This window comes from Saimiri boliviensis, chromosome 2, assembly GCF_048565385.1.
Source record: "Saimiri boliviensis isolate mSaiBol1 chromosome 2, mSaiBol1.pri, whole genome shotgun sequence".
NCBI lineage: Eukaryota > Metazoa > Chordata > Mammalia > Primates > Cebidae > Saimiri > Saimiri boliviensis.
Genome location: NC_133450.1, coordinates 26846749 through 26874398, shown reverse-complemented (window position 1 = coordinate 26874398; position 27650 = coordinate 26846749). Strand labels below are relative to the sequence as shown.

At 49.2% G+C, this 27650-nt stretch overlaps 1 protein-coding gene across 2 annotated transcripts in view; it reads left to right on the top strand.

Moving 5' to 3' along the window:
- LRRC74A (leucine rich repeat containing 74A) overlaps positions 1 to 27335 on the top strand; it is a 44982-nt gene extending 17647 nt beyond the window's left edge. For both annotated transcript variants that reach the window (XM_039469117.2, XM_039469116.2), the window contains 7 exons: positions 7003 to 7088; positions 7848 to 8042; positions 12009 to 12104; positions 14517 to 14663; positions 20212 to 20319; positions 21238 to 21320; positions 24269 to 27335. In XM_039469117.2, the coding sequence (XP_039325051.1) occupies positions 7003 to 7088; positions 7848 to 8042; positions 12009 to 12104; positions 14517 to 14663; positions 20212 to 20319; positions 21238 to 21320; positions 24269 to 24293 (740 nt within the window). In that variant the 3' untranslated portion in view covers positions 24294 to 27335. The remainder of the gene's footprint in view (positions 1 to 7002; positions 7089 to 7847; positions 8043 to 12008; positions 12105 to 14516; positions 14664 to 20211; positions 20320 to 21237; positions 21321 to 24268) is intronic.
- Positions 27336 to 27650: the final 315 nt, after the last annotated feature.

The following is a 27650-nucleotide window of genomic DNA, read 5'->3' as shown; positions in this document are numbered from 1 at the left end:
ACCAGGATGGTCTCGATTTCTCGACCTCGTGATCTACCCGCCTCGGCCTCCCAAAGTGCTGGGATTACAGGCTTGAGCCACCGCGCCCGGCCGACATGCAACGTACTTATACAACAAACCAGCACATGTACACCTGAATCTAAAAGTTTTTAAAATTCTCGTACTTGACAACAATACATTTGAAACATGCATATGATAAAAAAGACACACAACTGGGAGCAACCGGACATGGATGAACCTGGAAACCATCATTCTCAGCAAACTGACACAAGAGCAGAAAATCAAACACCGTATATTCTCGCTCATAGGCGGGTGTTGAACAATGAGAACACATGGACACAGGGAGGGGAGCACTACACATTGGGGTCCATTGGGGGGAAATGGGGGAGGGGAGGGGGGTGGGGAGGTGGGAGGAGATAGCATGGGGAGAAATGACAGATACAGATGAGGGGACGGAAGGCAGCAAAGCACACTGCCATGTGTGTACCTATGCAACAATCTTGCATGTTCATCACATGTACCCCAAAACCTAAAATGCAATAAAAAAAATAAATAAAAAATAAAATAAAATAAAATAAAATAAAGACAATCAACAGACAGGGAGTAGATATTTACAGAATTTATAGAGTAAAACATCAGTATTCAGAATGTTGATAAAAGATCCTTAGCTCAATTAGACAATGATAAGTAGCCTCAATAGAGCAACCGTTAAGGCTTATGCATAGCAAAAGAAGAAAGCAGTGCTCACATCTCTCTGCTAATTAGAGAAATGAAAGGTTCTCCTTGTCATCTACGAAAGCTGGGAAAGTTTAAAGCCAGTGAATGTCAAAGGCTGTGGACAACAGAGTGAAATAATAATTCCAAACTGCCAGGCACTTTTGAGAACAAATTGACAGTCCTTGGTAAATTTGAAAATGTGTGTATTCTGTGATGCAGAAATTCCTTCCCATCAAGCGGAATTGTCTCAGAGAAGCTCTCACACATACACAGAGAAATGTGTGAGGAGGTTATAACAGCATCATCCTAAAAGAGATAAAAAAAAAAAAAAGTAACAACCTAAATGGTCAACCCCAAGCAAATGAGTAGAAAAAAGGAAGTTGTCGCCGGAGTCTAGGCAAGACAGGAAACTAGCTTGAGCTCAGGGAGGAGGTAGGATAGAGAAGAGTGGATGAATTCAGAATATCCTTTGGGGGTAAAGCCAAAAGGACTTGGTGATGTGGAGAATGGGGGAAAGAGGAGAGAGAGAGACTCATGGTCTTTTTGCTTCAGCCATTGGTTGGATGATGGTGTTATTTACAGGAATGGAGAAAACTCAGGGAGCAGCAGAGGCAGGAGAGAGGAGGCTAGTTTTCTTTTCTTTTCTTTTCTTTTTTTGAGACAGAATTTCGCTCTTGTTACTCAGGCTGGAGTGCAATGGCGCGATCTCGGCTCACCGCAACCTCTGAGGAGGCCAGTTTTCATTTCAGCCACGTGATGTCTGCAACAGCCATTTGATGCCTACATAGAGAAGTCAGGCAGACGGTTTGCTGTATGAGTTTAGAGCTTGGTGAAGAGATCAGGGCTGAAGATACACATTTGGGGGTCATAGGTATATAGGTATATAGACGTATTTAAAACCATGAGGCAAGATGAGGTCATCTAGGCAAGGAGTGTACACAGAGTTGAGTAGGTGACCATGGAACTGACCTTTGAGTCAAGCCAACACTTTAAGGTTTCACAGAGGAGGAAGAGGAGCCCGAGAAGGAGTGGTCAAACAGGAGGAAAACCAGAAAAGCAAGGAGCCCAGGAAGGGAGCGTTTCAGGAAGAAGGTGAGCAGTTCAGGAAGAAGGTTGGCGGTGGCGTCAAATGCTGCTGAGAGGTCTAATAAGACGAGGATAAAATAGTGACCATGGCAATTGGCATGGAAAGAGTTAGTGGCCTCGAAAGTGCTTTTTTTTTTTTTTTTTTTTTTTTTTTGAGACAGAGTCTTGCTCTGTCGACAGGCTGGAGTTCAGTGGCACAGTCTCGGCTCACTGCAACCTCCACCTCCTGGGTTCAAGCAATTCTTCTGCCTCAGCCTCCCGAGTAGCTGGGACTACAGGCTCATGCCAAACACCCAGCTAATTTTTGTATTTTTAGTAGAGATGGGGTTTCACCATGTTGGCCAGGATGTTCTCAATCTCTTGACCTCGTGATCCACCCACCTTGGCCTCCCAAAGTGCTGGGATTACAGACATGAGCCACCTCACCTGTCTTGAAAGTGCTATTTTAACTATTCACAATAACAAGGACATGGAGTCAACCTAAATGCCCATCAATGATAGACTGGATAAAGGAAAAATGTGGTACATATACACCATGGAATACTATCCAGTCGCAAAAAACAATGAAACCATGTTCTTTGCAGGAACATGAATGGAGCTGGAGGCCATTATCCTTAGTACACTAATGTAGGAACAGAAAACCAAATACCCCATGTTCTTACTTAAAAATGGGAGCTAAATTATGACAACACATGAGCACATAGAGGGAAACATTCACTAGGGACTAACTGGGCGTGCAGGGCAGAAGGAGGGAGAGGAATGGGAAAAATAACTAATGAATACCAGGCTTAGTACTTGGATGATGAAATAATCTGCACGACAAACCCTGTGACACAAGCTTACCATATAACAAACCTGCCCATGTACCCCTGAACTTAAAAAGAAAGTGCTGTTTTAGAGGAGTGGGTGAGTATGGAGACTCAAATGGAGGAGGTTGAGTTGAAAATGAGGGCCTGGCACACTGGCTCATGCCTGTAATCCCAGTGCTTTGGGAGGCTGAGGTGGGAAGCCAGGAGTTCAAGACCAGCTTGGGCAACATAGTGAGACCCTCTCTCTACAAAAAATTCAAAATTTAGGCTGGGCACAGTTGGCTCATACCTGTAATCCCAGCACTTTGGGAGGCCGAGGCAGGTGGATTACCTGAGGTCAGGAGTTCAAGACCAGCCTAGGCAACATGGTGAATCCCTGTCTCTACCAAAAATACAAACATTAGCCGAGTGTGGTGGTGTGCGCCTGTAATCCCAGCTACTAAGGAGACTGAGGCATGAGACTCGCTTGAACCCAGGAGGCGGAGGTTACATTGAGCCAAGATCCCGCCATTGCACTCCAGCCTGGGTGACAGACTGAGATTCCATCTCAAAAAAAAAAAAAAAAATCAAAAATTAGCTGGGCATGGTGGCACATGCATATAGAATAGAATGCAAAGGTGAAAGAATGCTATAGGCAGTTACAGAAGTTCTTCTGGGAAGGCTGGAACAGAAAGAAGGGGTGGGAGTCAAGGGAGACAGTCCAGAGAGGGTGTCTTTTTGTTTTTTTGGTTTTTGTTTTGTTTTGTTTTGTTTTTTGAGACAGTCTCGCTCTGTAAATGCAGTGGCTCTCAGCTCACTGCAACCTCTGCCTCCCTGGTTCAAGTGATTCTCCTGTCTCAGCCTCCTGAATAGCTGGGGTTACCTGAGGTCAGCTCATCACCACGTCCAGCTAATTTTTGAATTTTTAGTAGAGATGGGGTTTCTCCATGTTGGCCAGGATGGTCTCCATCTCTTGACCTCATGACCCACCCACCTTGGCCTCCCAAAGTGCTGGGATTACAGGCGTGAGCCACCGTGGCCGGCCCCAGGGAGGGTTTTTAACAATGGAAAATGCTGAGAGGAAAAACAGAAGAAACTGATGCTACAGAAAAAGGAGGAGGTAATTACAGGAGCAAAGTCCATGAGAAGGCTGCAGACTGTGGAGTCCAGAACCGAAGTGCAGAGCTCGCCTTAGAGAGCAGGAGGGACAACAGTTCATTCGGTGCAAAACGGATGAGGAAAGGGTGGATATTGGTGCAGGTAAATGGGTAGATTTCACGATGGTGTTTAAAGGCTCTCATTGCTGCTATTTTCTCAGTGAAGTAGGAGACAAGATCTTCAGCTGAAAGTGCAGATCAGATCACTAGGGCTGATGGGAGGGCAGAAGGTGTAAAATACCGTGTGTCAGGGAGGAGCAACATGTAAAGGAAGAGCCTTTCCACGAGGGGCAGTTTGAGTCTCTGCCTGAAAAACGAGGTCATAAATTTAACATGAGGCAGACTGTGCTCTATTTTTTGTTTTGTTTTTGAGACAGAATCTCGCTTTGTTGCCCAGGCTAGAGTACAGTGGCAAGATCTTGGCTCACTGCAACCTCCGCCTCCCGGGTTCAAGAAATTCTTGTGCCTCAGCCCCCCAAGTAGCTGGGATTACAGGAGCCCACCACTATGCCCCGCTAAGTTTTGTATTTTTGGTAGAGATGGTTTTCACCATGTTGGCCAGGCTGGTCTTGAACTCCTGACATCAAGTGATCCGCCTTCCTTGGCCTCCCAAAGTGCTGGGATTATAGACGTGGGTCACCACGCCTGGCCTGTGCTCTTTTAAAATGGTTATAAACATACTGCAAATGCAGCTTTTAAAAAAACTTATTATTGCTGGGCATAGTAGCTCACATCTGTAATCCCAGCACTTTGGGAGGCCAAGGTGAGTGAATCACCTGAGGTCAGGAGTTCAAGACCAATCTGGCCATATGGTGAAACCCTATCTCTACTAAAAATACAAAAAATTAGCTTGGCATGGTGGCTTGGGCCAATAATCCCTAGCTACTCGGGAGGCTGAGGCAGGAGAATCGCTTGAACCTGGGAGGCGAAGGTTGCAGTGAGCAAAGATCGCACCATTGCACTCCAGCCTGGGTAACAAGAGTGATATTCTGTCTCAAAACAAAACAAACAAACAAACAAAAAACCTTATTATTTGAAGTGATTGCTATGTAACAGGCATCATGTTGGGCATTTTACATCAACCCTCATTAAAAAACACTCTATATAGGTTTATATCTCCATTGTACAGATAAGAAAACAGATATAAAGGAAGGATAAGTAGCCTGCCAATTGTCGCACAGGTAGTAAGTGGTGAGATCAGAATTACAATCTAAATTGTGTGGCCATTTGAGTGATGCAGGTGTGCAAGGAGTAGCTTAAATGAGAGAACTGGCAGAGAAGAGGAAATCAGGGTTAAGAAGAGAGTGAAAGAGAGAAGGGAGCAGGTAACAAAGGCAAGAGAAAGTTTGCTCCCAAAATTACGTAAGGTGTTATGCACTTTGCTAAAAACACACACCCAGAGTTGACACAAATAGAGGCAGGATCTGAACATAGTGCACTATCCATAAAAAATAAAAAATAGGCCAGGCGCGGTGGTTCACACCTGTAATCCCAGCACTTTGGGAGGCTGAGGCAGGCGGATCATCTGAGGTCAGGAGTTCAAGACCAGCCTGGCCAACATGGTGAAACCCCGCCTCTATTAAAAAATTGCAAAAATTAGCTGGGTGTAGTGGTGGGCACCTGGAATCCCAGCTACTCCAGAGGCTGAGGCAGGAGAATCGCTTGAACCCAGGAGGCGGGGTTGCGGTGAGCCAAGATCGCGCCATTGCACTCCAGCCTGGGCAACAAGAGCGAAACTGCATCTCAAAAAAATAATAAAATAAAATAAGAAATAAGATATTATTCCTGGGCCAGAGGCCTAAAGGCAATTCCTTCCATTCAGTCATGGTTCAAGAGGACTTTAGCCTTACCATTGATGGCGTCCTGGGCATAACTGCCCTCCCCAAATAAAAGCAACAATAATAATGTGTTTAAATAGAATGTCCCAACCCTGTGGAACATGTAAGCAAAATCATCTTTAGGGCAAACCAAAGTATAATTTCTGTGCAGACCCAGCTTCTCCACAAACCTGATGCCTCCCTACTTCCAACTGGTTGTGCTCCTAAGGCTTTGCTGAAGAGAAATTCTGGAGTCACCACTGCAGCCATGGCCTGCCATGATAAAGATATAGTGTGTCATAATATACCACATCCATCACGGTGTTCCTGTGTAAATACAGCCCCTGAAGATGTTTTCCAGCTACGCCCGTCTATTTTAATGCAAAGTATTCCACCAGATAAATAATTCTTACATTCATTCATTTATTTATTTATTTATTTATTTGAGACAGTGTCTCGCTCTGTCACCAGGCTGAAGTGGAGTGGCGCAATCTCGGCTCACTGCAACCTCTACCTCCCAGGTTCAAGCAATTCTCCTGCCTCAGTCTCACAAATAGCTGGGATTACAGGCACCCGCCACCACGCCTGGCTAATTTTTGTATTTTTAGTAGAGGCGGGATTTCACTATGTTGGGCAGGATGGTCTCAATTTCTTGACCTTGTGATCCACCCCCCTTGGCCTCCCAAAGTGCTGGGATTACAGGCGTGAGCCACCATGCCCTGCCTATTTATTTAATTTTAAGATGGAGTCCCGCTCTGTTCAGCCAGGCTAGAGTTCGGTGGCGCCATCTTGGCTCACTGCAACCTCCCCCACATGGGTTCAATCAATTCTCCTGCCTCAGCTTCCTGAGTAGCTGAGACTCCAGGCATGCGCCACCGCGCCCAGCTAATTTTTGTGTTTTTAGTAAAGATGGAGTTCCACCATGTTGGCCAGGCTGGTCTCAAAACTCCTGACCTCAGGTGATTCACCTGCCTCGGCTTCCCAAAGTGCTGGGATTACAGGTGTGAGCCACCGTGCCCGGCCAAATAATTCTTACTTTTATAAGTGATGCCATGGTAAACCTCTACAAGCATGTTGCTCTTCCCATATTCTGTGCTGTCGTCTCAGGTAGAGAGAGTGTCAGAGGTGATGACAGGGTGTCCACATTTTAATGGGAAAATAATCTGTGATCAGCCAATATCTGCCAAATAGACTATAGCAATTTCCTTCCCACCTAAACTATGCAAGGAGGATTATTTCACCACATCTTTGCCAGCTTTGGGAATTGTCTTACAATTTTGTGTTTAAATGAATAACTAAAAAAAAGTATTATCTGAGAATTTTACCTTGCATGACCACTGAGTGGTGTTTATCCCCAACGTCATGGACATCTGTTAACTCTGAGAATGGGTCTTTTGGGCTGTGGGAGACACTAAGCCAATTCCCTCCCTGTTTCAGCTACCAATGTGGGGCTCACGTCACTGGATCTGAGCTGGAATCACTTTCACACACGGGGAGCTGTAGCCTTGTGCAATGGTCTCCGGGTAAGGAACTCTCCAGGAATGGTGTGTGGAGCCCGACTGAGGCTAGCCAGGGCCTCCCTCCTGCCATTCTCAGCCTCTTCCTCATGATCACCAACAATGAGGTCATACTGAGATCTCATCAAATGCTTTTCAAGTTATTGGTCTCCCTCCCACAATCCCTGGATGCACGTTAATCTTTTTTTCCGATACAAAGTCTCACTCTGTGGCCCAGGCTAGAGTGTAGTGGCACAATCTCAGCTCACTCTAACCTCTGCCTCCTGGGTTCAAGTGATTCTTCTGCCTCAGCCTCCCGACTAGCTGGGACTACAGGGGCCCGCTACCGCGCTTGGCTAATTTTTGTATTTTTAGTAGAGACGGGATTTCACCATATTGGCCAGGCTTGTCTCGAACTCCTGACCTTGTGATCCACCCCCCTTGTCTTCCCAAAATGCTGATATTCCAGGTGTGAGACACCACGCTCGGCCTGCACATTATTTAGTATAATCATATCTGCTGAGGCCAGGGTGGCATCTTTGGAGACACTTCAAGAGGGCAGTTTAATTAATGGGTAGTGAATGACAAGAAGCCAAAGGGAGGGAGTCTCATGAATACTCGAAACTGAGCCCTGCTGGGAGCTCTGGAACAATCTGGCAGATCTGTTGCTCCTGGGGACCACTGAGCACCCAGTCAGGATGCCAACAGTGGGTAGAAATTGGGGCCCTTTTGGTTGGATGAGTCACGTGCAACCTTGATGCTGGTGCTTCTCCCCTCTCCCTGGAGGGTAATGTGACCCTGACAAAACTGGACCTTTCCATGAATGGCCTCGGGAATGAGGGGGCCCTGGCCCTGGGGGAGGTCCTCCGACTCAACAGCTGCCTGGTCTATCTGGATGTCAGCGGCAATGACATCAGCAACGAAGGGGCCTCCAAAATCAGCAAAGGACTGGAGTCCAATGAAAGCCTCAAAGTTCTGAAGGTAGTCTTCTGCTGGAAAGGGGCTACTGTGTGTGTGTGTGTGTGTGTGTGTGTGTGTGTGTGTGTGTGTGTGTATATATGTGTTGGGGCGAGGTGGGGGCTGCATAATACTGGAGAGAATCATTGGGAACATCTGTACTTCATATATGCATGTATTTTTTGCCATCTCTCGGCTGTAAGCTCCGCGACCTTTCTCTGCTCTAAAGCCAGTGTCACCCTCAGTGCCCCCTGGTGCCCTGCAGGTCTTCCTAACTGGTCTTCTTCCTTCCTCTCATCTGGGTCTCCTTCAGGATCTTCACAACATTGCCACCAGAGTGTGCTTTTTTTATTTTTGAGACAGGGTCTGACTCTGTCACCCAGGCTGGAATGCAGTGGTGCAATCCCGGCTCACTGCAACGTCCGTCTTCCAGATTCAAACCATCCTCCCACATCGGCCTCCCGGAGTGCTGGGATTACAGACATGAACCACTGTGCCTACCCCTCAGAGCATATTTTTGAACACAAATCTGATGTGCATTTCCCTTCCCCAGCCCTTCAGTCTTCTCTCTTTTGGCTTAGACCGCCCCCCGCACGGCTTCGTGTTGCTCAGACCCCGTTTGCTAAGCCCCAAGTGCCCCCCAGCCTCAGTTCACCCCGCGCTCTCCCTTGCTCTGCACCCAAGGTCCCCAGGTCTTCTCTCCACTCCTTTCCTCCTACCACAGGGCTTGGCCACTCCCCTCTACTTGCTTGCTTCTGGAATCCTCCGCCTAGGGGAACTGCTCCCAGAGCCCTGCTCCCTACTTCCCATGGAACTTGCTGTCCGTTCTCATTCGGTGCATTTGAGGGCTCTTTGCTTGCTTATCATCCCCTTGAATGTGAAAGCTTCATCAGAACGAAGACTGTATTTAGGCCGGGTGTAGTGGCTCACACCTGTAATCCCAGCACTTTGGGGGGCCAAGGTGGGTGGATCGCTGGAGGTCAGGAGTTCAAGACCAGCCTGGCCAACATGGTGAAACCCCATCTCTACTAAAAATACAAAATTAGCCAGGCATGGTGGTACATGCTTGTAATCCCAGCTACTTGGGAGGCTGAGGCAGGAGAATCACTTGAACCTGGAAGGCGGAGGTTACAGTGAGCTGAGACCGCACCATTGCACTCCAGCCTGGGCAACAGAGCAAGACTCCATCTCATAAAAAAGAACGAAGACTGTGTTTGGTTTTGCCCATCATTAAACCTCTCATACGTAGTCCCTCATACCTAGCATAGTATTGAGCATGTAGTAACCCAGTGAATATTCATTAAATGAATTAATAAATACATATTTCATTTTAAATTAATTTATTTGTAGACGCTAATTTATAACATAGATGCTATTGAGCAGTTGGAAAACAGATGAAAGATGAGGACTTATATGAACCGCCCCCCTTTCTGGGGCTCCTGCCGAGAGCCCACTCTCACTACTCATAGCCTAACCTGGTAGTGCAGTTCTGTTAGCCCCACTTGTCAGATGAGAAAACAGGCTGTGCGACTTGCTTGAGCCACACAAGTAGCAAGAGGCAGAATGAAGCCCACTCTACCCGGTTTTCCATGGCAACTCAGACTCCCTCAGGAGGTGAGGGTGGTTGGAGGGACCACAGATGTGAGGCAAGACCCTTGAAGAAGGAAAGCAGTGAGGAGCCAGTGAGGAGGGGGCTGCCCTCTGAGAGGACAACATGAGCAGGTGCTAAGGAGACAGGAGGAAGCCAGATTCCGACAGGCAGAAGGAGCACAGTGACACCAGACCAAACAGACTGGCCATCCAGGGACCAGGAGATCTTGGAGTCCCAGCTGGGGTGGAGTGGGACCCACCCAGACAGAGACTGACCCAGGCTGTGGGTGGCTCAGCCCCGGTGGCTGAGGAAGACAGGGACAGTCTGAGAACCTGAATTTTAAAAGACTACGCAATCGCCTCAGCAAAATGGCAAGAGGGTCTTTGCTGTTTTGTGGGTATACAAGGTTCAAACCATTTTTTACCACTTTTCTCATTTTTCCACAATGACCATATATAATGAATACATTTCAATTTTCTAAAAGGTTTTAGAAGTAAAAGAGAAGAGTTTAAGACAAAACTCTTAGTTTGGCCACCATGGAGACCACATCAACTTTGTTACAGGAATTATCTTTTTTTTTTTTTTTAATTAAAGGCGGGGTTTCACCGTGATGGTCAGGCTGCTCTTGAACTCCCAACCTCAGGTGATCCACCCACCTTGGCCTCCAAAGTGCTTGGATTACAGGCATGAGGCACCACGACCAGCCTGTTACAGGAATTATCTAGGGGTCTCCACATCTAGCCCTGGTGCCCCTTCCCCTAAGCTTGGAAAAATGAGGAAGTCCCATTGGGAAGTGAGTCCAGCAAAGGATTCTAGATGCTGAGCTCCATGAGGTCAGGGCTCCAGTCTGCATTGTCTCAAAGGAGTACATCAGAGCCTGGGAAACAGCTAACACATTCTAGTTACTCAGTAAGAGTTTTGACTGTCTCATGATGAAGCCACTTAGCTGAAAGCCTTCAATAATAAGAACTATTGTTCATTGACTGCATACTGCCTACAAGGCACTCATTTCAATGCTTTGCCTGAGTTAATATGGTAAGTCCTTAGAGCAGCCACAGGTGGTAAGTACAAAGTGGTCAGGGAATTAATGCAAGGCTAGGCAGCTGGTAAGCAGAGCCACCAGCCTCCAGAGTCCCTTCCGTTAACTTCTATCCATGCTTCAGCAGCTCCGAGCACCCCTGGGATAATGTCCTTGTTCCTTCTCCATGCCTATAAGGTTCTCCATGATGTGGCCCATCCCAACTCTGTGGGCTCATTCTCTCTGCTTCTGCTCGCCAACATCTCATGCTGTTTCACACCCCTATGCCTTTGCACTTGCCTACTCTTTTCTTCTTTGAATCTTATTTCTTCCTCTGGTGTTGCTCCCCTTCCTCGGACCTCACTAATCCTCATTAGTCCTGCAAGGCTTAGCTCCATGGTCCCCTGCTCTATGCTGCATGCTCCTTTCCTTGCTCCTGCAGTACCCATATGTACCTCTGTCTCTGCTGTCAACACACTTCTGATGCTATTGGCTTGTTTGCCTGTCTCCCGCAGTTACAGTGTTAAGCTACCTGAGGGCAGAAACCTTGCCATGTCTGCCTATGCATCCCTCAGTGCTTAGTCCAGAGGCTGGCATATGCAAGCCTTTAATTAATATGTGTTGGCTGGATGGATGAGGAGTGATTAACAGATGGATGGATGGGTGGATGGATGGATGAATGGATGGATGACAGGTGAATGGATGAGTAGACGGACAGGTAGATGAATGATGGATAGTTAGATGGTTGAATGAATGAACAGTTAGATGGACAGATGTGTGGGTGGATTGATGAGAGGTGGATGGATGTGAGGTGGATGGATGAGTAGATGGACAAGTGGATGAACAGACAAATGTTGGGTGGATGACCAATGACATGGACAGATGGGTGGGTGGGTGGATGGATGTATTCATGGAGGGGAGAGCAGTGAGATGAATAAATTGGTAGATGGATGGGTGGATGGATGGATGGACAGATGGACAGATGGATGGATAAGCAGTGAGATGGATGAGTAGACAGGTGGGTGAATGGATGGATAGATGGTTGGATGGATGAGCAGTGAGATGAACAGATGGTGGATGGATGGATAGATGGATGGGAGAGCAGTGGGATGGATAAATGGTGGGTAGACGGATGAATGAATGGGTGGATGGATGACAGGTGGATGGATCAGCAGATGGACAAGTGGATGGATGAATGGATGGATGAGCAGTGAGATAGGCAGACAGATGGATAAACAAACAGATGGACAAGGAGATAAGTACTTACAGAGAAGTCTGAGTGTGAGACAGAGGTTGTGATTTGTTGAGCTGGAGAAGCTGTGCTCTGGGCCAGCCTCTCCTCCCATTTCAGCCTCCTCTTGTCTTGATTCTCCCTCTATAGCTTTTCCTGAATCCCATAAGTGTGGATGGGGCCCTTTTACTTATCCTGTCTATCAAGAGGAACCCCAAATCCAGGATGGAAGAGCTTGATATTTCTGTAAGTGATCAAATGGTAGTTGTTTGCATCTGCGTGCATGCCGGTGACCCTGTGCACTTGATACTCTCTGTTGGCCGGAGCCAACAGCTTTATCCCTCACAGACCCTCATACAAGTGCTCCATGAAAGAGTCATTTCTTTTGTTACAACTCTGCTCTCTCCAGGGATCCTTTTAGGAAGAGTAGCTATTTAGTCAGTAACATCATAGTGAGAAATAATTTACCAGATGCTGGAAACCCAGGCCATGAACACCTGAGAGTAGAGATAAGAAAATGCCAAAAAGAAAAGCAGGAGGACTCCAAAACAGAATTCTTTAACATCAGCTTTGCTAATGAATGGCCCTGGGTCCCAGAATGGTTCCGGAATCACAAAATTTGTAGAATCTGGATATTAAAACACATACTAAATTTATTTTCATTTCATGAGTTGGCCTGTTATACCCAGAGCAGTATTTGCTGGTGAAAATTTCTTGATAAAGGAGGAAAGCCCCAGGAGGTGACTTCAGATCCTGCCGGAAATTCTTGCCTGAATCAGTATACAGGTGGCATCTGATAATAGCCTATACTTATCTACCATTTTATACTCGTTTTTTTCCCGAAGTGATTTTATATATGCCAGCTCTTTTTTTTTTTTTTTTTTTTTTTTGAGATGATGTCTCACTCTGTCTCCACGCTGGAGTACAGTGGCACAATCTCAGTTCACTGCAACCTCCACCTCTCAGATTCAAGCGATTCTTCTGCCTCAGCCTCCCAAGTAGCTGGGACTACAGGCACACATCACGACGTCCAGCTAATTTTTGTGTTTTCAGAAGAGACGGGGTTTCACCATGTTGGCCAGGCTGGTCTCAAAATCCCGACCTCAAGTGATCCAGCCACCTCAGCCTCCCAAAGTGCTGCGATTACAGGCGTGAGCCACCACATTCAGCCTCCAGTGATGGCATTTTGAATATTTAAACCCAAATTCCTTAGAACTGAACAATTAATACAATATGGGTTTCTACTTGCTACAGATTTGGAGACATTGTCAAACAGAGCTGCTTTTCCTTTCGTTTTGTGATTTCACCCATCCTCCCTGCCCCAGGCCCTTCTTGTACTCCTGGGTCTTCCTCCCTTTCCCCATCCTCATGCTCCAGTTCTGAATCTGCACTCCAGGATGCTGCCTTCACTGCCCTGAGTCTCTACTGCAGATTCAGATTTTGTTGGCATGTGTATTTTCCTCTCCCTGGCAATACAGGTTAGAAGGCATGGAACCAGGCAGTGCCTTGGTGTGTTTGAGAGAACATAAGAAATGATGCTATGTCGGCCCTAGACGGCCCATAAACCTGTAAGCTGTGACTACATTAGCCCTTAACAAGCCTACCAGAACAAATAGGTCTGAATTAGCTTTTTGTTTGTTTGTTTGTTTGTTTCTTTGAGACGGAGACTCACTCTGTCATCCAGGCTGGAGTGCAGTGGCATAATCTCGGCTCACTGCAACCTCTGCCTCCCAGGTTCAAATGATTCTCCTGCCTTGGTCTTCCGAGTAGCTGGGATTGCAAGCGCCCATCACCAAACCTGGCTACTTTTTTTGTATTTTTAATAGAGACGGGGTTTCACCATGCTGGCCAGGCTAGTCTCAAATTCCTGACCTCAAGTGATCCCCGCCCCCTCAGCCTCCCAAAATGCTGGATTGCAGGTGTGAGCCATTTTGCCCGGCCTTAATTAGCCTTCTCCTTCCCTTTTGTCAACAATGCCACCATAACTCTGAACAGTATAGAAATTCCTGTTTTTGTAGATGCACCTAGAACTTTCTCTAGAATAGCTAGAAAGCCTCCTGCCCTTAAGCAGGTGTTTAATTCCTTGGAAGGGCAAAAAATGTACTCCACATCTGCGGAATAAAGCAGGGTGACCAACTGGTGGAGCCCAGGTTTCATGAAACACTATTTCACAGGACACGTTTTCTCCCATGTCCTACAAACCAGTTCTGAGGGCACTTCCAGAAGGGCAAGTTTCCGGTTTGTTCCGGGTCACTTAATGAAATCAGAGATCCTCTTCCAGGCACTTTCTCTGAAGAACAACACTCATGCAGACATGGACACTTCAGGGCTTTTGTTTAAGGACCATCTTGCCACTCGATAGCTGTATCACATCTGTCATATGCAGATGCCATCTGAGAGCAGAGCTGAGCTGGCAGCAGGTGACAAGCCACCAGTACTCAACAAAAACATCCCATCAGAATTACACGGGAAGCTTACAAGTCAATTCACAAGCTCTAAAACACCCAAACTATCTCAGTTCAGAAGCAGCACTGAGAACGAACTGGAAAAGACAAAACTTCCTGACTTCGGCTTGGCTGGAAGGGGGAGGGTGCACTGGTTGGGCAGGCACGATAGCAGTGTCCTCGTCATCATGGGTCCCCTCTCTCCCTGCCACAGAACGTGCTGGTGTCCGAGCAGTTCATGAAAATGTTGGACGGAGTGTATGCTGTTCACCCGCAGCTGGACGTGGTATTCAAGGGAGTACAAGGCCCCTCTGCCAAGAACACCATCTCCTTGTTGACAAACCCCATGAAACTGATCCAGGTGAGCTCCTGCCTTCCTCTCAGGGCCTCTGGGGAGCCCTAGAGAAAGCTGATCTTTGGCTCCAAATCAGCTTCCAGACTTCCCTCCCAACAGCGTCTGTACAACCCTCTCTGATAAGGAATGTCTCAGTGCTTTGGACTGCAGACATGGAATATTCTCTGTGGCTACTGGATCCCTCAGCAGTGCTTCCTAATCCCCAGAGGAAGGGAAGAGCTGAGACCTAGCTGAAGGGGGTGAGTAGACAGGATGGATTCTCCCACCCAGGTTTCTCCACCTGCTAACGTATAACCAAGGGCAAGTCACTGAAGCTCTCTGGGTCACTTCTTTTCACCTGCAGAATGGGCACAACAGTAGCCACCTCAGTAGGGTTGCTTGGAAGATCAAATTATGTAAAATGCATGAAGTGCTTAGAAGGATGCCTGGTCTAGAATAAGCACCCGCTTGGCCAGGCGCGGTGGCTCACACCTGTAATTCCAGCACTTTGGGAGGCTGCGGTGGGCAGATCACCTGAGGTTGGGAATTCAAGAACAGCCTGACCAACATGGAGAAACCCGTCTCTACTAAAAATACAAAATTACCTGGGTGTAGTGGTGCATGCCTGTAATCCCAGCTACTTGGGAGGCTGAGGCAGGAGAATTGCTTGAACCCAGGAGGCAGAGGTTGCGCTGAGCCAAGATCGTGCCATTGCACTCCAGCCTGGGCAACAAGACTGAAACTCCGTCTCAGAAATGATAATAATAATAATGAGCACCTGCTTATTATAGACACAGTTTCTTTCCAACAGCTGGTCAGGATGTCAAGACATCCCCGTGGTCAGATCAGCTATTTGGCAGCTTCAGCACTTCAGTCCTTTGTTTCTAATGGTAACTTGCCCCGAGCTCATCTTTTCTCAGATTAGCTCTGGCAGTCACAGGAGGCAGATGTAAAGCTGTTCTTTCCAACAGCTGGTAAGAATGTCAAGACATCCCTGTGGTCAGGACAGCTATTTGGCAGCTTCAGCCAAAGAGAGACACTCGAGTCTTTTGTTTCTAATGGTAACTTGCCCCTGACTCATCTTTTCTTAGATTAGCTCTGGCCATCACAGGAGGCAGATGTAACGGTGGAAATGCAAAATCACAGGATATTAGAGCTGAAAGGGATGTGATTGCTCTTCTAATCCCATTGTCTCACAGACCAGTGCCCAGACCCTGCTCTGGTGTTTCTACTGCAGGCCTCTCACCCTGCGGTGGGGGCCGGGAGCCTACTGCTGGCCAAAGAGGGGTTGCTATCTGGGGACCGGGCATGGGGATGGCATTCTGCCAGTGCATGTTTCGCAGGTGTCCCTGGCTGCTTTCTGCCCCTGATGGGTCTGCTCTGTGTCTCAGTTTCCAGAACTAAATAAAAGAGCTCCCACATGAAAATCGTTATGTAAAAAAATCTAAAGGCCAAGTATTTGTATGAGTAAGATGACTTCAGATGGAACCAAAAGCAAATGTGTTCTGTGAGGGGAGAGGGCACTCTAGGAAGCAGGAATGGAGCTATCTGAGGCAAAGTGGGGATCCTACCTCTTGTTTTAAGGATGTACAGAAAATGAATCTTGGAGACCAAACAAGACATTCAGAGTCAAGCATAGTCCTCCCCTCAGGGGACCAACAGTCTGGCTGGAAAGATGGGATGGCTGCAGGGATGACCCACAGACTATAGACAGTTCCATGTGGCCAGGCGCAGTGGCTCACACCTGTAATCCCAGCACTTTGGGAAGCCAAAGTGGGCAGATCACTTGAGGTCAGGAGTTCAAGACCAGCCTGGCCAACATGATGAAACTCCATCTCTACTAAAAGTACAAAAATTAGCCAGGTGTGGTGGTGGGTGCCTATCATCCCAGCTACTTGGGAGGCTGAGGTGCAAGAATCGCTTGAAGCCTGGAGACGGAGGCTGCAGTGAGCTGAAATTGTGCCACTGCACTCCAGCCTGGGCAACAGAGTGAGACTCTGTCTCAAAAAAAAAAAAAAAAAAAAAAGTGTCATATGATAAATAATAAATAAGTGACGGAGGCAGAAAATGTAGTCGGAATCCAAATAAGAGATCAATGCAGGATTTGGCAACCAGAAAAGGATGATTTCCTGGCAGAGATGGGATTGGGTAAGGGCCTTGAAGAACTTCAGAGATTTGGCCGGGCGTGGTGGCTCACGCCTGTAATCCAAGCACTTTGGAAACCAAGGCAGGTGGATCACCTGAGGTCGGGAGTTCAAGACCAGCCTGACCAACATGGTGAAACCCTGTCTTATTTAAAAAAAAAAAAAAAAAAAAAAAAAAAGAACGTCAGAGATTCAGGTGAGCCACAAGGGTGAGTGGGTGTTCCAGGGACAGACTCCCGCCAGCAAAGGTGCCGAGCTGGAACCTCATGCAACATGTTCAGGGGACACAAACACATGACTCCAGGTTCACAGAGGACCCCAAGAGGGATAGCAACAGAGGCTGGGCTGCAAGGCGCTGCCGTCAGATTTTAGGTTTGAGTTCGGGTTTGATTCTATCAGGAACAGGGAGCCGGAGAGAACTGTTGGGCAGTGGATGTGATGTGAATCCAGCAGGATTGAGGGGTTCCAGCAGTGGGGAGTGAACTGAAGAAGTTAAAAAAAAAAAAAAAAAGAGTAGGAAAGCCAACAGGCAAACTATTGCAGCACTCTAGATGTGGAATGATGGCTTGGCTGAGAACAGTAATGGAATTGAAAGGCAGATGTAAGAGCTGTCATTATGGAAACATCTCCAGGACTTGGAGAATGGTTGAGTACATGGGGGTGCGTATCGCATGCATGTGGGTGTGTGTGTGTTGAGTTAGAAAGGCCTGCGATGATGAGAAAAACCCAAAGATAACTCAAGAAGTCCAGCCCAAGGAACTAAAAGAAAGATTGCCAGAGGCAGGAAAGTGCAGAGAGGGAAGGTGCCTGCTCCCTGGCCCTTCCTGCCTCTCCACGTTTCAGCCGCTGGATTGCTCCCCGACCCCATTTGCCTCAGCTCTCTCTTCTCTGCAGGTCTGTGTACCTGCAGGACAGGCCCTTCCACCTGGAACACGTTTTCTCTTGCCTCTGTGTCTCGCTCATTCCTACCCATTCTTCTCAGGTCTCTACTCAAATGTCACTTCCTAGGGAAACTCTTCTTGGATTCCATGGTCAAGAGTGAACACCCTTGCTGTGTGTTCCCGCAGCCCTTGGCTTCACTCTTTCTTTTCTTTTCTTTTCTTTTTTTTTTTTTTTTTTGAGACAGAGTCTCCCTGTATTGCCCAGGCTGGAGTGCGCAGTAGCGCGATCTCTGCTCACTGCAATCTCCGCCTCCCGAGTTCAAGTGATCCTCCTGCCTCAGCCTCCCGAGTAGCTGGGACTACAGGCATGTGCCACCATGCCTGGCTAATTTTTGTATTTTCAGTAGAGACGGGGTTTTGCCGTGTTGGACAGGCTGGTCTTGAACGCTTGACCTCAGGCGATTCGTCCATCTCAGCCTCCCAAAGTGTTCCCAAAGCGGATTATAGGCTTGAGCCACTGCACCTGGCCTGGCTTCACCTTCGCCATTTGATTGCAACCCTGTGAACTCCTCCAGGGCAGGGCTGTGTGGGGTCTTAGCAGCACCACCTTAGCTGGGCAAGGTTCTTAGTTGCTGGCCACAGAATTTACTCCATCTATGTAAAGCACACGGGGGTTTATTACAGGAGAGAGACCACATACAAGTCAGGACAGCTGAATAAACAGACTCCTGTTAGATTCCAGAAATGGCTCTCAAAACACCCCAACTGGGTTGCCAAGAGGGTGCTGCTTCTGCTGTGATCAACAAGCTGCGTGATTGCAGGATCCCCCGCTCAGTCAGGAAGCAGCCACCGCTGCTGCCCGCCACCTGCCTCTCTCAAATCAGACACAAGCCTCACACTTACATCTCAGGCAGGTGCTTGGCAAAGGCCATCCCATTCTGACCCCCAGCTGCAAGGGGGCTTGGGGAATGTCACTTTCAGCTTCGCAGCCTCTGCATGGAAGAGAAGCCCGCTGTGAAGAAACAGCAGCGGGTGCCGAGGGCTCACCCACAGCATCTGCCATAGCTCTCAACAGCAGTGTGCAAGATCGGGGGACAAGATGTACTTTGGCTGTGTTGATTGAGGTGCCTGTGGGGTGTCCAGCAGCTGTTGAGGATAGAGGACTGGAAGTGTAGCTCTGGAGGTCACTCTGGAAGGGTGAGAGGCCATGTGCTCCAGAAGAAGTGTGGGGAGCAAAGAGCAAAGGTCCCAGGGCTGAGCCCTGAGGAAATGCTCAGTGAGCAGTACGTTGCCAGGAATAGCTATCGATACAACAAGACCTTGTCTGGGGTTTCTGAGAGTAGGGGCTGGGGGGTGGCAGGGGGAAGAGAAACAAACGGATAATTAAAAAGGACCCAAAAGAATATTATAAGGCCAGGTGCAGTAGCTCACACCTATAATCCCAGGACTTTGGGAGGCTGAGGTGGGCAGATCACTTGAGGTCAGGAGTTTGAGACCAGCCTGGCCAACATGGTGTAACCCCGTCTCTACTGAAAATACAAAAATTAGCCAGGCGTGGTAGCAGATGCCTGTAATCCCAGCTACTCGGGAAGCTGAGACAAGAGAATCACTTGAACCTGGGGCAGAGTTTGCAGTGAGCCAAGATCACACCACTGCACTCCAGCCTGCAATAGAGCGAGACTTCCTCTCAAAAAAAAAGATACTGTTTTAAAAATAGTCTGACAAAGTACGTTTCCATATGAGCATTGATGTGAAACTGTGAGAATCCTAGGAATTCATAGAGCCATGATCATATTATGCAGCTGTGGTTTAACCTACTGATCTCCGACCAACCACCTGCTATCCACAGCATACCGTCTATACCAGTGTTAACAGATCACATAGGTAGATAGGATCACTGCCCCCATCCCCTTGACACTGAGGTACCTGAACAGCCTTGACCTCCGTCCTTCCACCTTAGGAATGGAGGGAGCATCTGGGCGGTGCCAAGGGGCTCCTAGAAGCCTGTGAGCACACAAGAGGCATCACGGCATGCACCCTTGCCAGGCCTGGCAGGCCTGCACTCGGCTCTTGGTCCTAGGGGACGGCCAACACCCGGGAGACGCAGGCGCCTCACCTTGGCCTTCTGCCCTTCTCAGCCCCCTGGAAGCGTGGGCCGGCCTTTGGGCAAGGGAAGGGGGAGCTGTGATCAACTTTAGAAAGCCAAGTGTTTTAACAGGCAACCAAACACCACATGTTCTCGCTCATAGGCGGGCGTTGAACAATGAGAACACAAGCACAGGGAGGGGAGCATCATATACTGGGGTCCGTGGAGGAGGGCTAGGGAGGGACAGCAGGGGGTGAGGAGGTTGGGGAGGGATAACATGGGGAGAAATGCCAGATATAGGTGACCGGGGGATGGAGGCAGCAAGCCACCTTGCCACGTATGTACCTGTGCAGCAATCCTGCATGATCTGCACATGGACCCCAGAACCTAAAGTACAATAATTAAAAAAAAAAAAAAAGCAAGCAAGCCAAGTGTTTGCTCCTGGTCTCTCCTGCTTCTCTCAGAGCTATGCAGACCAGCACAAAATCGCAGTGGAGGACTTCTTCAAGAGCCTGAACCCTACTGGGACAATGAGGATGTCTGTAGGCGAGTTCCAGAAAGTGATGATAGAGGTATGCTGGGTCCTATGGCCTCAGGCTGCGTGCGAGCGGGAGTGTGTGTGTGTATGTGTGTCAGAGAGAGGGAGAGAGGAGGGGGAGGAGCCAAAGAGCTTGTGAGCACTTCCTAGAGCTTCCTGGGACTGGCCGTGGGACACTCCCCTCATTTCTCCAGGCCCAGAGGGGAGCCCAAGACCTCCCCCAACCCCTGCTGAAGTCATTCCTGTCCCGTGGCTTGATGCCACTGATGACCCGAGATACCACCCAGAGATGCATGTTCTATCTGGAGATCTTTCTCCCCATTGCATTTCACTACTGGGCAGATAATAAAGGAAGTGAGAGGAGATCACATCCCGAAGTCCCAATAGTTCCACCTTGGGCCTGTCATTTTGCCTGAAATCCCACATTCCTCTCACTCCTCATGTCATAAAGGTGCCAAAAGCCCCCGTAATGCATACCTGAAGGGAGCATCCGAGGAGAGAACTGTACCCTGTAGGAATAGGACTCCAGAGGAGAAGTTCCCGGGGGCCTGGGCAGGGACGGATAAGACAGTTGGTGCCCAGTGCCCAGGCCAGAGGTGAAGAGGCTGGCCGGGACCCAATGGCAGGGAATGAGAATGAACTTCACAGGCTGCAAAGGAGAGTCCTGTCCCCTCCCCCGGCCACTCGCTCCACCTGACTCTGATCTCCTCCTCCCTTATTGCCCCCCAAAAAGGGAAGCCCTTTGGAATCTGAACAATGATGCATGGATGAGGAGCTTTCTCCAGCCCCTCCATGCTACAGAATCAGTTTCCCCTGAGCTCTCGATCAGTCACCATCTGCGGTCCCAGGAGGAGTGAGGAGCGTGCGTGCATGTGTGAGAGGCAGTGGGGAGGTGCCCAAGGTGGGGGTGAACAGAGTTTTATTAATTGCACATGTCTATCCTCCTCCTCAGCAAAACAAGGTCCCTCTGAACCAGTACCAGGTCAGAGAGGTGATAAAGAGGCTGGATGAGAAGACAGGCATGGTGAACTTCAGGTCAGCCAAGGCCCCGTGACGCTCCCTGTTCCCTGCACAGCCCTGGCTGGGTTGATGGGAGCTCCTCCCGCCGCCCTGTCTACACTTTCTTACTTGGAGCCTCACCCACCCGCCTGTTCCCTGCATGCCAAGGCCAGGCCGCACTGCCTACCCTCTTTCTCATTCCCAGTTCACTTCTTTAGCAAAACTTGAGCCCAATCCAGCGCTGCTGGGCTGGAGGCTGGGGGAAGCCAGCGGGAGGAGCCGGAGCCCACACTCACAGCCCAGGAAGAGGGTTGGCAAAGGATCTTTAGGCCCCAGTGGGGTGAGAGGAGCCATAGGTGTGTGTGCCAGGGGCCCCTGCAGCCCAAAGAGGAGGCAGCAATGCTGCAGCCCAGTCTGGCAAGACAGAGACCTAGACAGAGGGCAGAGGCACACGGTGCATTAGGGACTACAGGTGTCTCCGCTCTGCCATCAGTTGGCAAGCGAGGGATATTGTATCTTAGGCCAAACTCCTTGAAGAGAGAGGGAAGGTCCGTGATGGTGGTGATGCCAGTAAGCAACCCACACCAAGCCCACCACGTGCCCACCCTCTCCCACTTGCCAGACAAGCACATTCTGCAGCCTCATGGTACCCCATGACAGTGCTGCCTTCACCCACTTAGCAAGTGATGAAACAGAGCTCTAGTAAGTGCAGCAAAGAAGCCAGGTTCCCTAGACGCTATAGCTCATGTCTGTCATCTCTGCACTTGGGGAGGCTGAAACAGGAGGATCCCTTGAGCCCAGGAGTTCGAGACAAGCCTAGGCAAGACGGCGAGACCCCCGTCTCTTCTAAAAACCAAAACCACATTAGCCGAGCATGGCGGTGCATGCCTGAAGTCCCAGCTACTTGGGAGGCTGAAGTAAGGGGATCACTTGAGCCCAGGAGGCAGAGGCTGCAGTGAGTCGAGATTGCACCACTGCACTCCAGCCTGGGTGACAAAGTGAGACCCTGTCTCGAAGAAAGAAGAAAGAAAGAAAGAAAGAAAGAAAGAAAGAGGGAGGGAGAGAAGGAAGGAAGGGAGGGAGAGTGGGAGGGAGGGAGGGAGAGTGGAGTGACGGAGGGAAAGCAGCCGAGTTCTCGAAGCTCTGGCCATGACTCCAGGCCTGAGGAGTCCACAGCTGTTCTGTCTCTCACTGTGCTAGACCTCTTAGCCCAGGCGCAGGACACAGAGGCCCCCGGGCCAAGCACGAGCCTGCAGCTGGGCTCCCCTCCGTCTCGGTGGCTCTGTGGCTGGCCTATGTTCTTAGGCGCTTCTGCCGGACGCGGCCCCGCCCCCTCCAGCCCTGCCCCACTCAGCATCCTCCACGTGAAGAAACCATGATGCAGACAGGAAAGGCAGCCCCACCCAGCTGCAAGCCGCACTCTGCTGAACAAGGCTGCGGCTGTGCGTGGGGCTCCTCTCCCTTCAAAATGGGGAGATAACTGCGGCCCCTGGGAGGCGGTTGTAAGGAGTGAGTGGGGGAATTGCACGCAGGGGCTGGCATGGGGTGTCACTCGGTGGTGACACTGGCATCCAGCAAGGGCGCCCCAAGGGTGGCTCAGGCCTGCCTGCTACCATCATGCCTCCCGCTCTTGTGCTGCTCAGTGGCCTGTCCCATGCCTCCTCACCTGCCCCTCTACCTAAAATGGCACCTCCTGTTCCTGGGGAAGCTAATGCCAAGTGCCCATTTCAGAGGTTCCAGACCAGGTTCCATGCCCAGCCAAGTCTCCAGGTTTGCAGGCAAGGTCACGTGACCATTGAGAGCCAGAACTGGTGTCTAGGTCCCTGAGTCTCAGCATCTGAGCAGGGGGCCCTTGGGGCCACCTCAAATTGCCCCTCAAATCACACACTGCCACTGTTTTTTAAATTTTATTTTTATTTTATTATGTGTTTTTTGAGACAGTGTTTCGCTCTTGCTGCCCAGGCTGGATTGCAATGGCTCGATCTCGGCTCACTGCTACCTCTGCCTCCTGGGTTCAAACGAGTCTCTTGCCTCAGCCTCCTGAGTAGCTGGGATCACAGGCGTGCGTCACCACGCCCGGCTAATTTTGTATTTTTAGTACAGGCGGGGTTTCTCCATGTTCATCAGGCTGGTCTCGAACTCCTGATCCACATACCTCGGCCTCCCAAAGTGCTAGGATTATAGGCGTTAGCCACTGCACCTGGCTCACACTGCACTTTATCAGCTCTGATTGAAGAGCTGAGAACAGAGTTTTAATTTTTTATTTATTTATTTATTTATTTATTTATTTTGAGATGGAGCCTCACTCTGTCGCCCAGGCGGGAGTGCAATGGCGAGATACTGGCTCACTGCAACCTCTGCCTCCCAGTTCAAGTAATTCTCCTGCTTCAGCCTCCCAAGTAGCTGGGATTGCAGGCACCCATCACCACGCCTGGCTAATTTTTGTATTTTTAGTAGAGATGGGGTTTCACCGTGTTGGTCAGGCGAATCTCGAGCTCCCGACCTCAGGTGATCCGCCCACCTCAGCCCCTCAAAGTGCTGGGATTACAGATGTGAGCCACCATGCCTGGCCTAGAGTTTTAATTTTTATTGTTGCATGAATCCTTTTCATCTTTAAAGTTACAAATAATGTCTCGTAAAAATTCTAAACCCACAGAAGTATAGCAAAGAAAAAAATGAAGATTTATTTTTATCTCCCTCCATAGTTCACTCTGCCTCCCCAAAGGCTCTTGCAAACAACTTTAGGTGCACATTTGCATGCCTTTCCCACGGACTTCTAATATGCGTGTGTGTGTGTGTGTGTGTGTGTGCATGCGCATGCACGTATGTAGTGGGGGAGATATAATGGTTAACAACATGACGTCTAGGGCCAGGGATGGCTTTACAAATGGTCTCCTTTGGATTTGAGCCTGTCTTAACATTCTCTCCCATCAGCCACGAGGTTGTATGGGCACTCAGCATCTTTCCCTTACCTTTCATACTAGTTTCTTCAAGACAGTGAAGCCGTAGTAACAAGTCTGGTCTGGAAAGAAGTCTTAGCGAGAGAAGCCCTGGCAAGTCGGATGGTGGCAGGGAGGAGACCAAGAGATGGCCAAAATCTCGATGGACAGACGCTGTGGCCAGGGCTGGACACAAGCAAATAAAGTCTGGCTTGGTTCTGGGCGTCCTGGGCTGCTGGTGGTGTGCCCGTCACCTGGGGGACCACCTGTGGCTTTTAGTGACGACCAGGGGACATGTTGGTGCAGCCTGGTTAAGAGCTGCACAGACAATTGGGAACGTGATGGGGTTGCTAGGCAGCAGGGAAAGAGCCTCAGGTAGCAGGTCAGGGCCGAGGGCAATCGTCATAGCAATTAGAAACAGTCCGGGGAGACCTCCTTGGTGGGAGGCAGTGACAGGGGGAACACATGCTGAGGGAGCAAGGGCAGGGTTTGGTTTTTTTTTTTTTTTTTTTTTTTTTTGAGACCGAGTCTCGCTCTGTCACCCAGACTGGAGTCCAATGGTGCGATCTCAGCTCACTGTGACCTCTGCCTCCCGGGTTCAAGTGATTCTCCTGCTTCAGCCTCCTGAGTAGCTGAGATTACAGGCACCCACCATCACAGCCAGCAAAATTCTGTATTTTTAGTAGAGACGGGGTTTCATCAGGTTGGCCAGCCTGGTCTCAAACTCCTGACCTCAGGTGATCCACCCTCATCAGCCTCCCAAAGTGCCAGGATTACAGGCATGAGCCACCGTGCCCACCCACAGGGGCCTTTAGGAGGCAAACAATGCTGTGGGGTCACAAGGAGGGAGCCAGGACGGGAGACCAAGAGAACAGGCATCTCATCCTGGCCACGTAACCTTGGAGCCTGGGTGGCTCCCCTTAAAAATGGAGCAGCTGTAATAAAGCCTTCCCAGTCTATTCTAGGAGTCTATCATTCTGCATTTCACCTTTAAATTCCTTGGGAAACTGGGGAGACAGAAAGAACTTAGCGAAGGAAGAAGAGGAACGGCCAAGAACAGCAGTCACCGACTAGGTGGGTAGAACAGGCACTCTCGGGAGCTTTGGCGCACCAGAGAAGGGTCTAAGAACTACGTCACCATCCCCTGGGTTTCACTTGGCTTCACCAAGGGTGGAGGTAAACACCAAGACCCCTCTGCACATGCAGCAGAATATTGGAAACAATTTATGTCCCCACTCATGTGCTATATTCCCCCCCCGCCATTCTCTTCCTTATTAAAATCTTAGCCTTGCCGGTAGTGGTGGTTCACGCCTATAATCCCAGCAGTTTGGTTGGCTGAGGCGGGTGGATCACGAGGTCAGGAGTTCAAGACCAGCCTGGCCAAGATGATGAAAGCCCTATCTCTACGAAAATACAAAAATTAGCCAGGCATGGTGGTGGGTGCCTGTAATCCCAGCTACTCGAGAGGCTGAGGCAGAGAACTGCTTGATCCCAGGAGGCAGAGGTTGCAGTGAGCCAAGATTTCGCCACTGTACTCCAGCCTGGGTGACAGAGCGAGATTCCGTCTCAAAAAAAAAAAAAAAACTTTGTAAGATTTAGGTGCAGGGTAGAAGTTTCTAGCAAGTCTCATCCCTCCCTAGTGCCCATTTCCCCCAGCCGAAGCTTACTTGGGAGAACAGAACAGAGAAGGGTGAGAAGGGTGGATCACAGCAGCCCTCAGAGGAGCTTCCCCAGCACTGCTGGGAGGAGAGGGGGGCCTTCAAGTCTGGCAGAACCTCAGAGCAAGTAGCTGAGCTGTGCCCTGGAGACTGACTGTTGGTCTGGGCTCCCAGCCTGGCAGAGCTCCCTTGCCCCAAACATAGCATGAGGGCAGCAGAGCAGCAGCTTACAGGGATCCCCTGGGCTGGAACAAAAGGCCCCCAGCAATAATCAATGTGGACTAGTGACCAATAGGCAGAGAGCCTCTCCTGACAAGCGGGTACCAAGGAGGCTCACTGGCACCATCCTGAGCAAGTTCCTGAAATGGAATTTCCATCAATTTGGTGGATTAGGGGCTCGAAGTCAAAATGAGGATGATGAAGGGAATATAAAGAAACACACGCCGGCGCGGTGGCTTAAGCCTGTAATCCCAGCACTTTGGGAGGCCGAGGCGGTTGGATCACGAGGTCGAGAGATCGAGACCATCCTGGTCAACATGGTGAAACCCCGTCTCTACTAAAAATACAAAAAATGGTGGCATGTACCTGTAATCCCAGCTACTCAGGAGGCTGAGGCAGGAGAACTGCTTGAACCCAGGAGGCCGAGGTTGCGGTGAGCTGAGATGGTGCCATTGCACTCCAGCCTGGGTAACAAGAGCGAAACTCCGTCTCAAGAAAAAAAAAAAAAAAAAAAAAGAAAAAAGAAACACAAAGGCTGGGTGCAGTGGCTCAAGCCTGTAATCTCAGCATTTTGGGAAGCTGAGGCAGGCAGATCATCTGAGGTCAGGAGTTCGAGAACAGCCTGGCCAAGATGGTGAAACCTGTCTCTACTAAAAATACAAAAATTAGCTGGGCATGGTGGCAGGCACCTGTAATACCATCTACTCAAGAGGCCAAGGCAGGAGGATCTCTTTCACTTGAACCCGGGAGGCAGAGGTTGCAGTGAGCTGAGATTGCGCCATTGCACTCCAGCCTGGGCAAGAAGAGTGAAACTCCGGAAAAAAAAAAAAAAAAAAAAAAAAAAAGGTACTCTGTAGATATCTGCTCTATCTCCCCAAATAAAGTGAAGTCCTTGACGTCTGGGATCACGTCTCCTTTTTTTGAGACAGAGTCTCGCTCTGTCACCCAGGTTGGAGTGCAGTGGCATGAACACAGCTAACTGCAACCTCCAGATTCAAGAGATTCTCATGCCTCATCCTGCCAAGAAGCTGGGATTACAGGCTTGCGCCACAATGCGCAGCTAATTTGTTATATTTTTAGTGAAGATGGGGTTTCCCTATGTTGGCCAGGTTGGTCTTGAACTCCTGCCTCAAGTGATCTGCCTGCCTCAGCCTCTCAAAGTTCTGGGATTACAGGTGTGAGCCACCTGTAATGGGATGGGATCCTGTCTTTTAAATCTGTTATAATCCATATAATTGTCCAGTTCACTGCTTGTAACTGAGTTTCCCATCAACGTGGGTGCCCAGGTGGAGCCCTGAGGGTTATGTGTGGGCAGGGAGAGGTTATGAAATAGCAAAATGTGTAATGAACAAGTTACAAATTTGTAATGTTTATGGATCAAGAAAAACACATTTTTTCAAGATGATTTTGTTCTCATCTTTTGAATAAAATGGAAAACGCAGCAATTGTTCTTATCAAATCGTATTTTTGTTTGGGTGGCTTTGGGGAAATGATGGAGAGTACAGGGAAGTTAAAATCTCCCCCACCTGCCACCCAAACCCTCCGGGCCA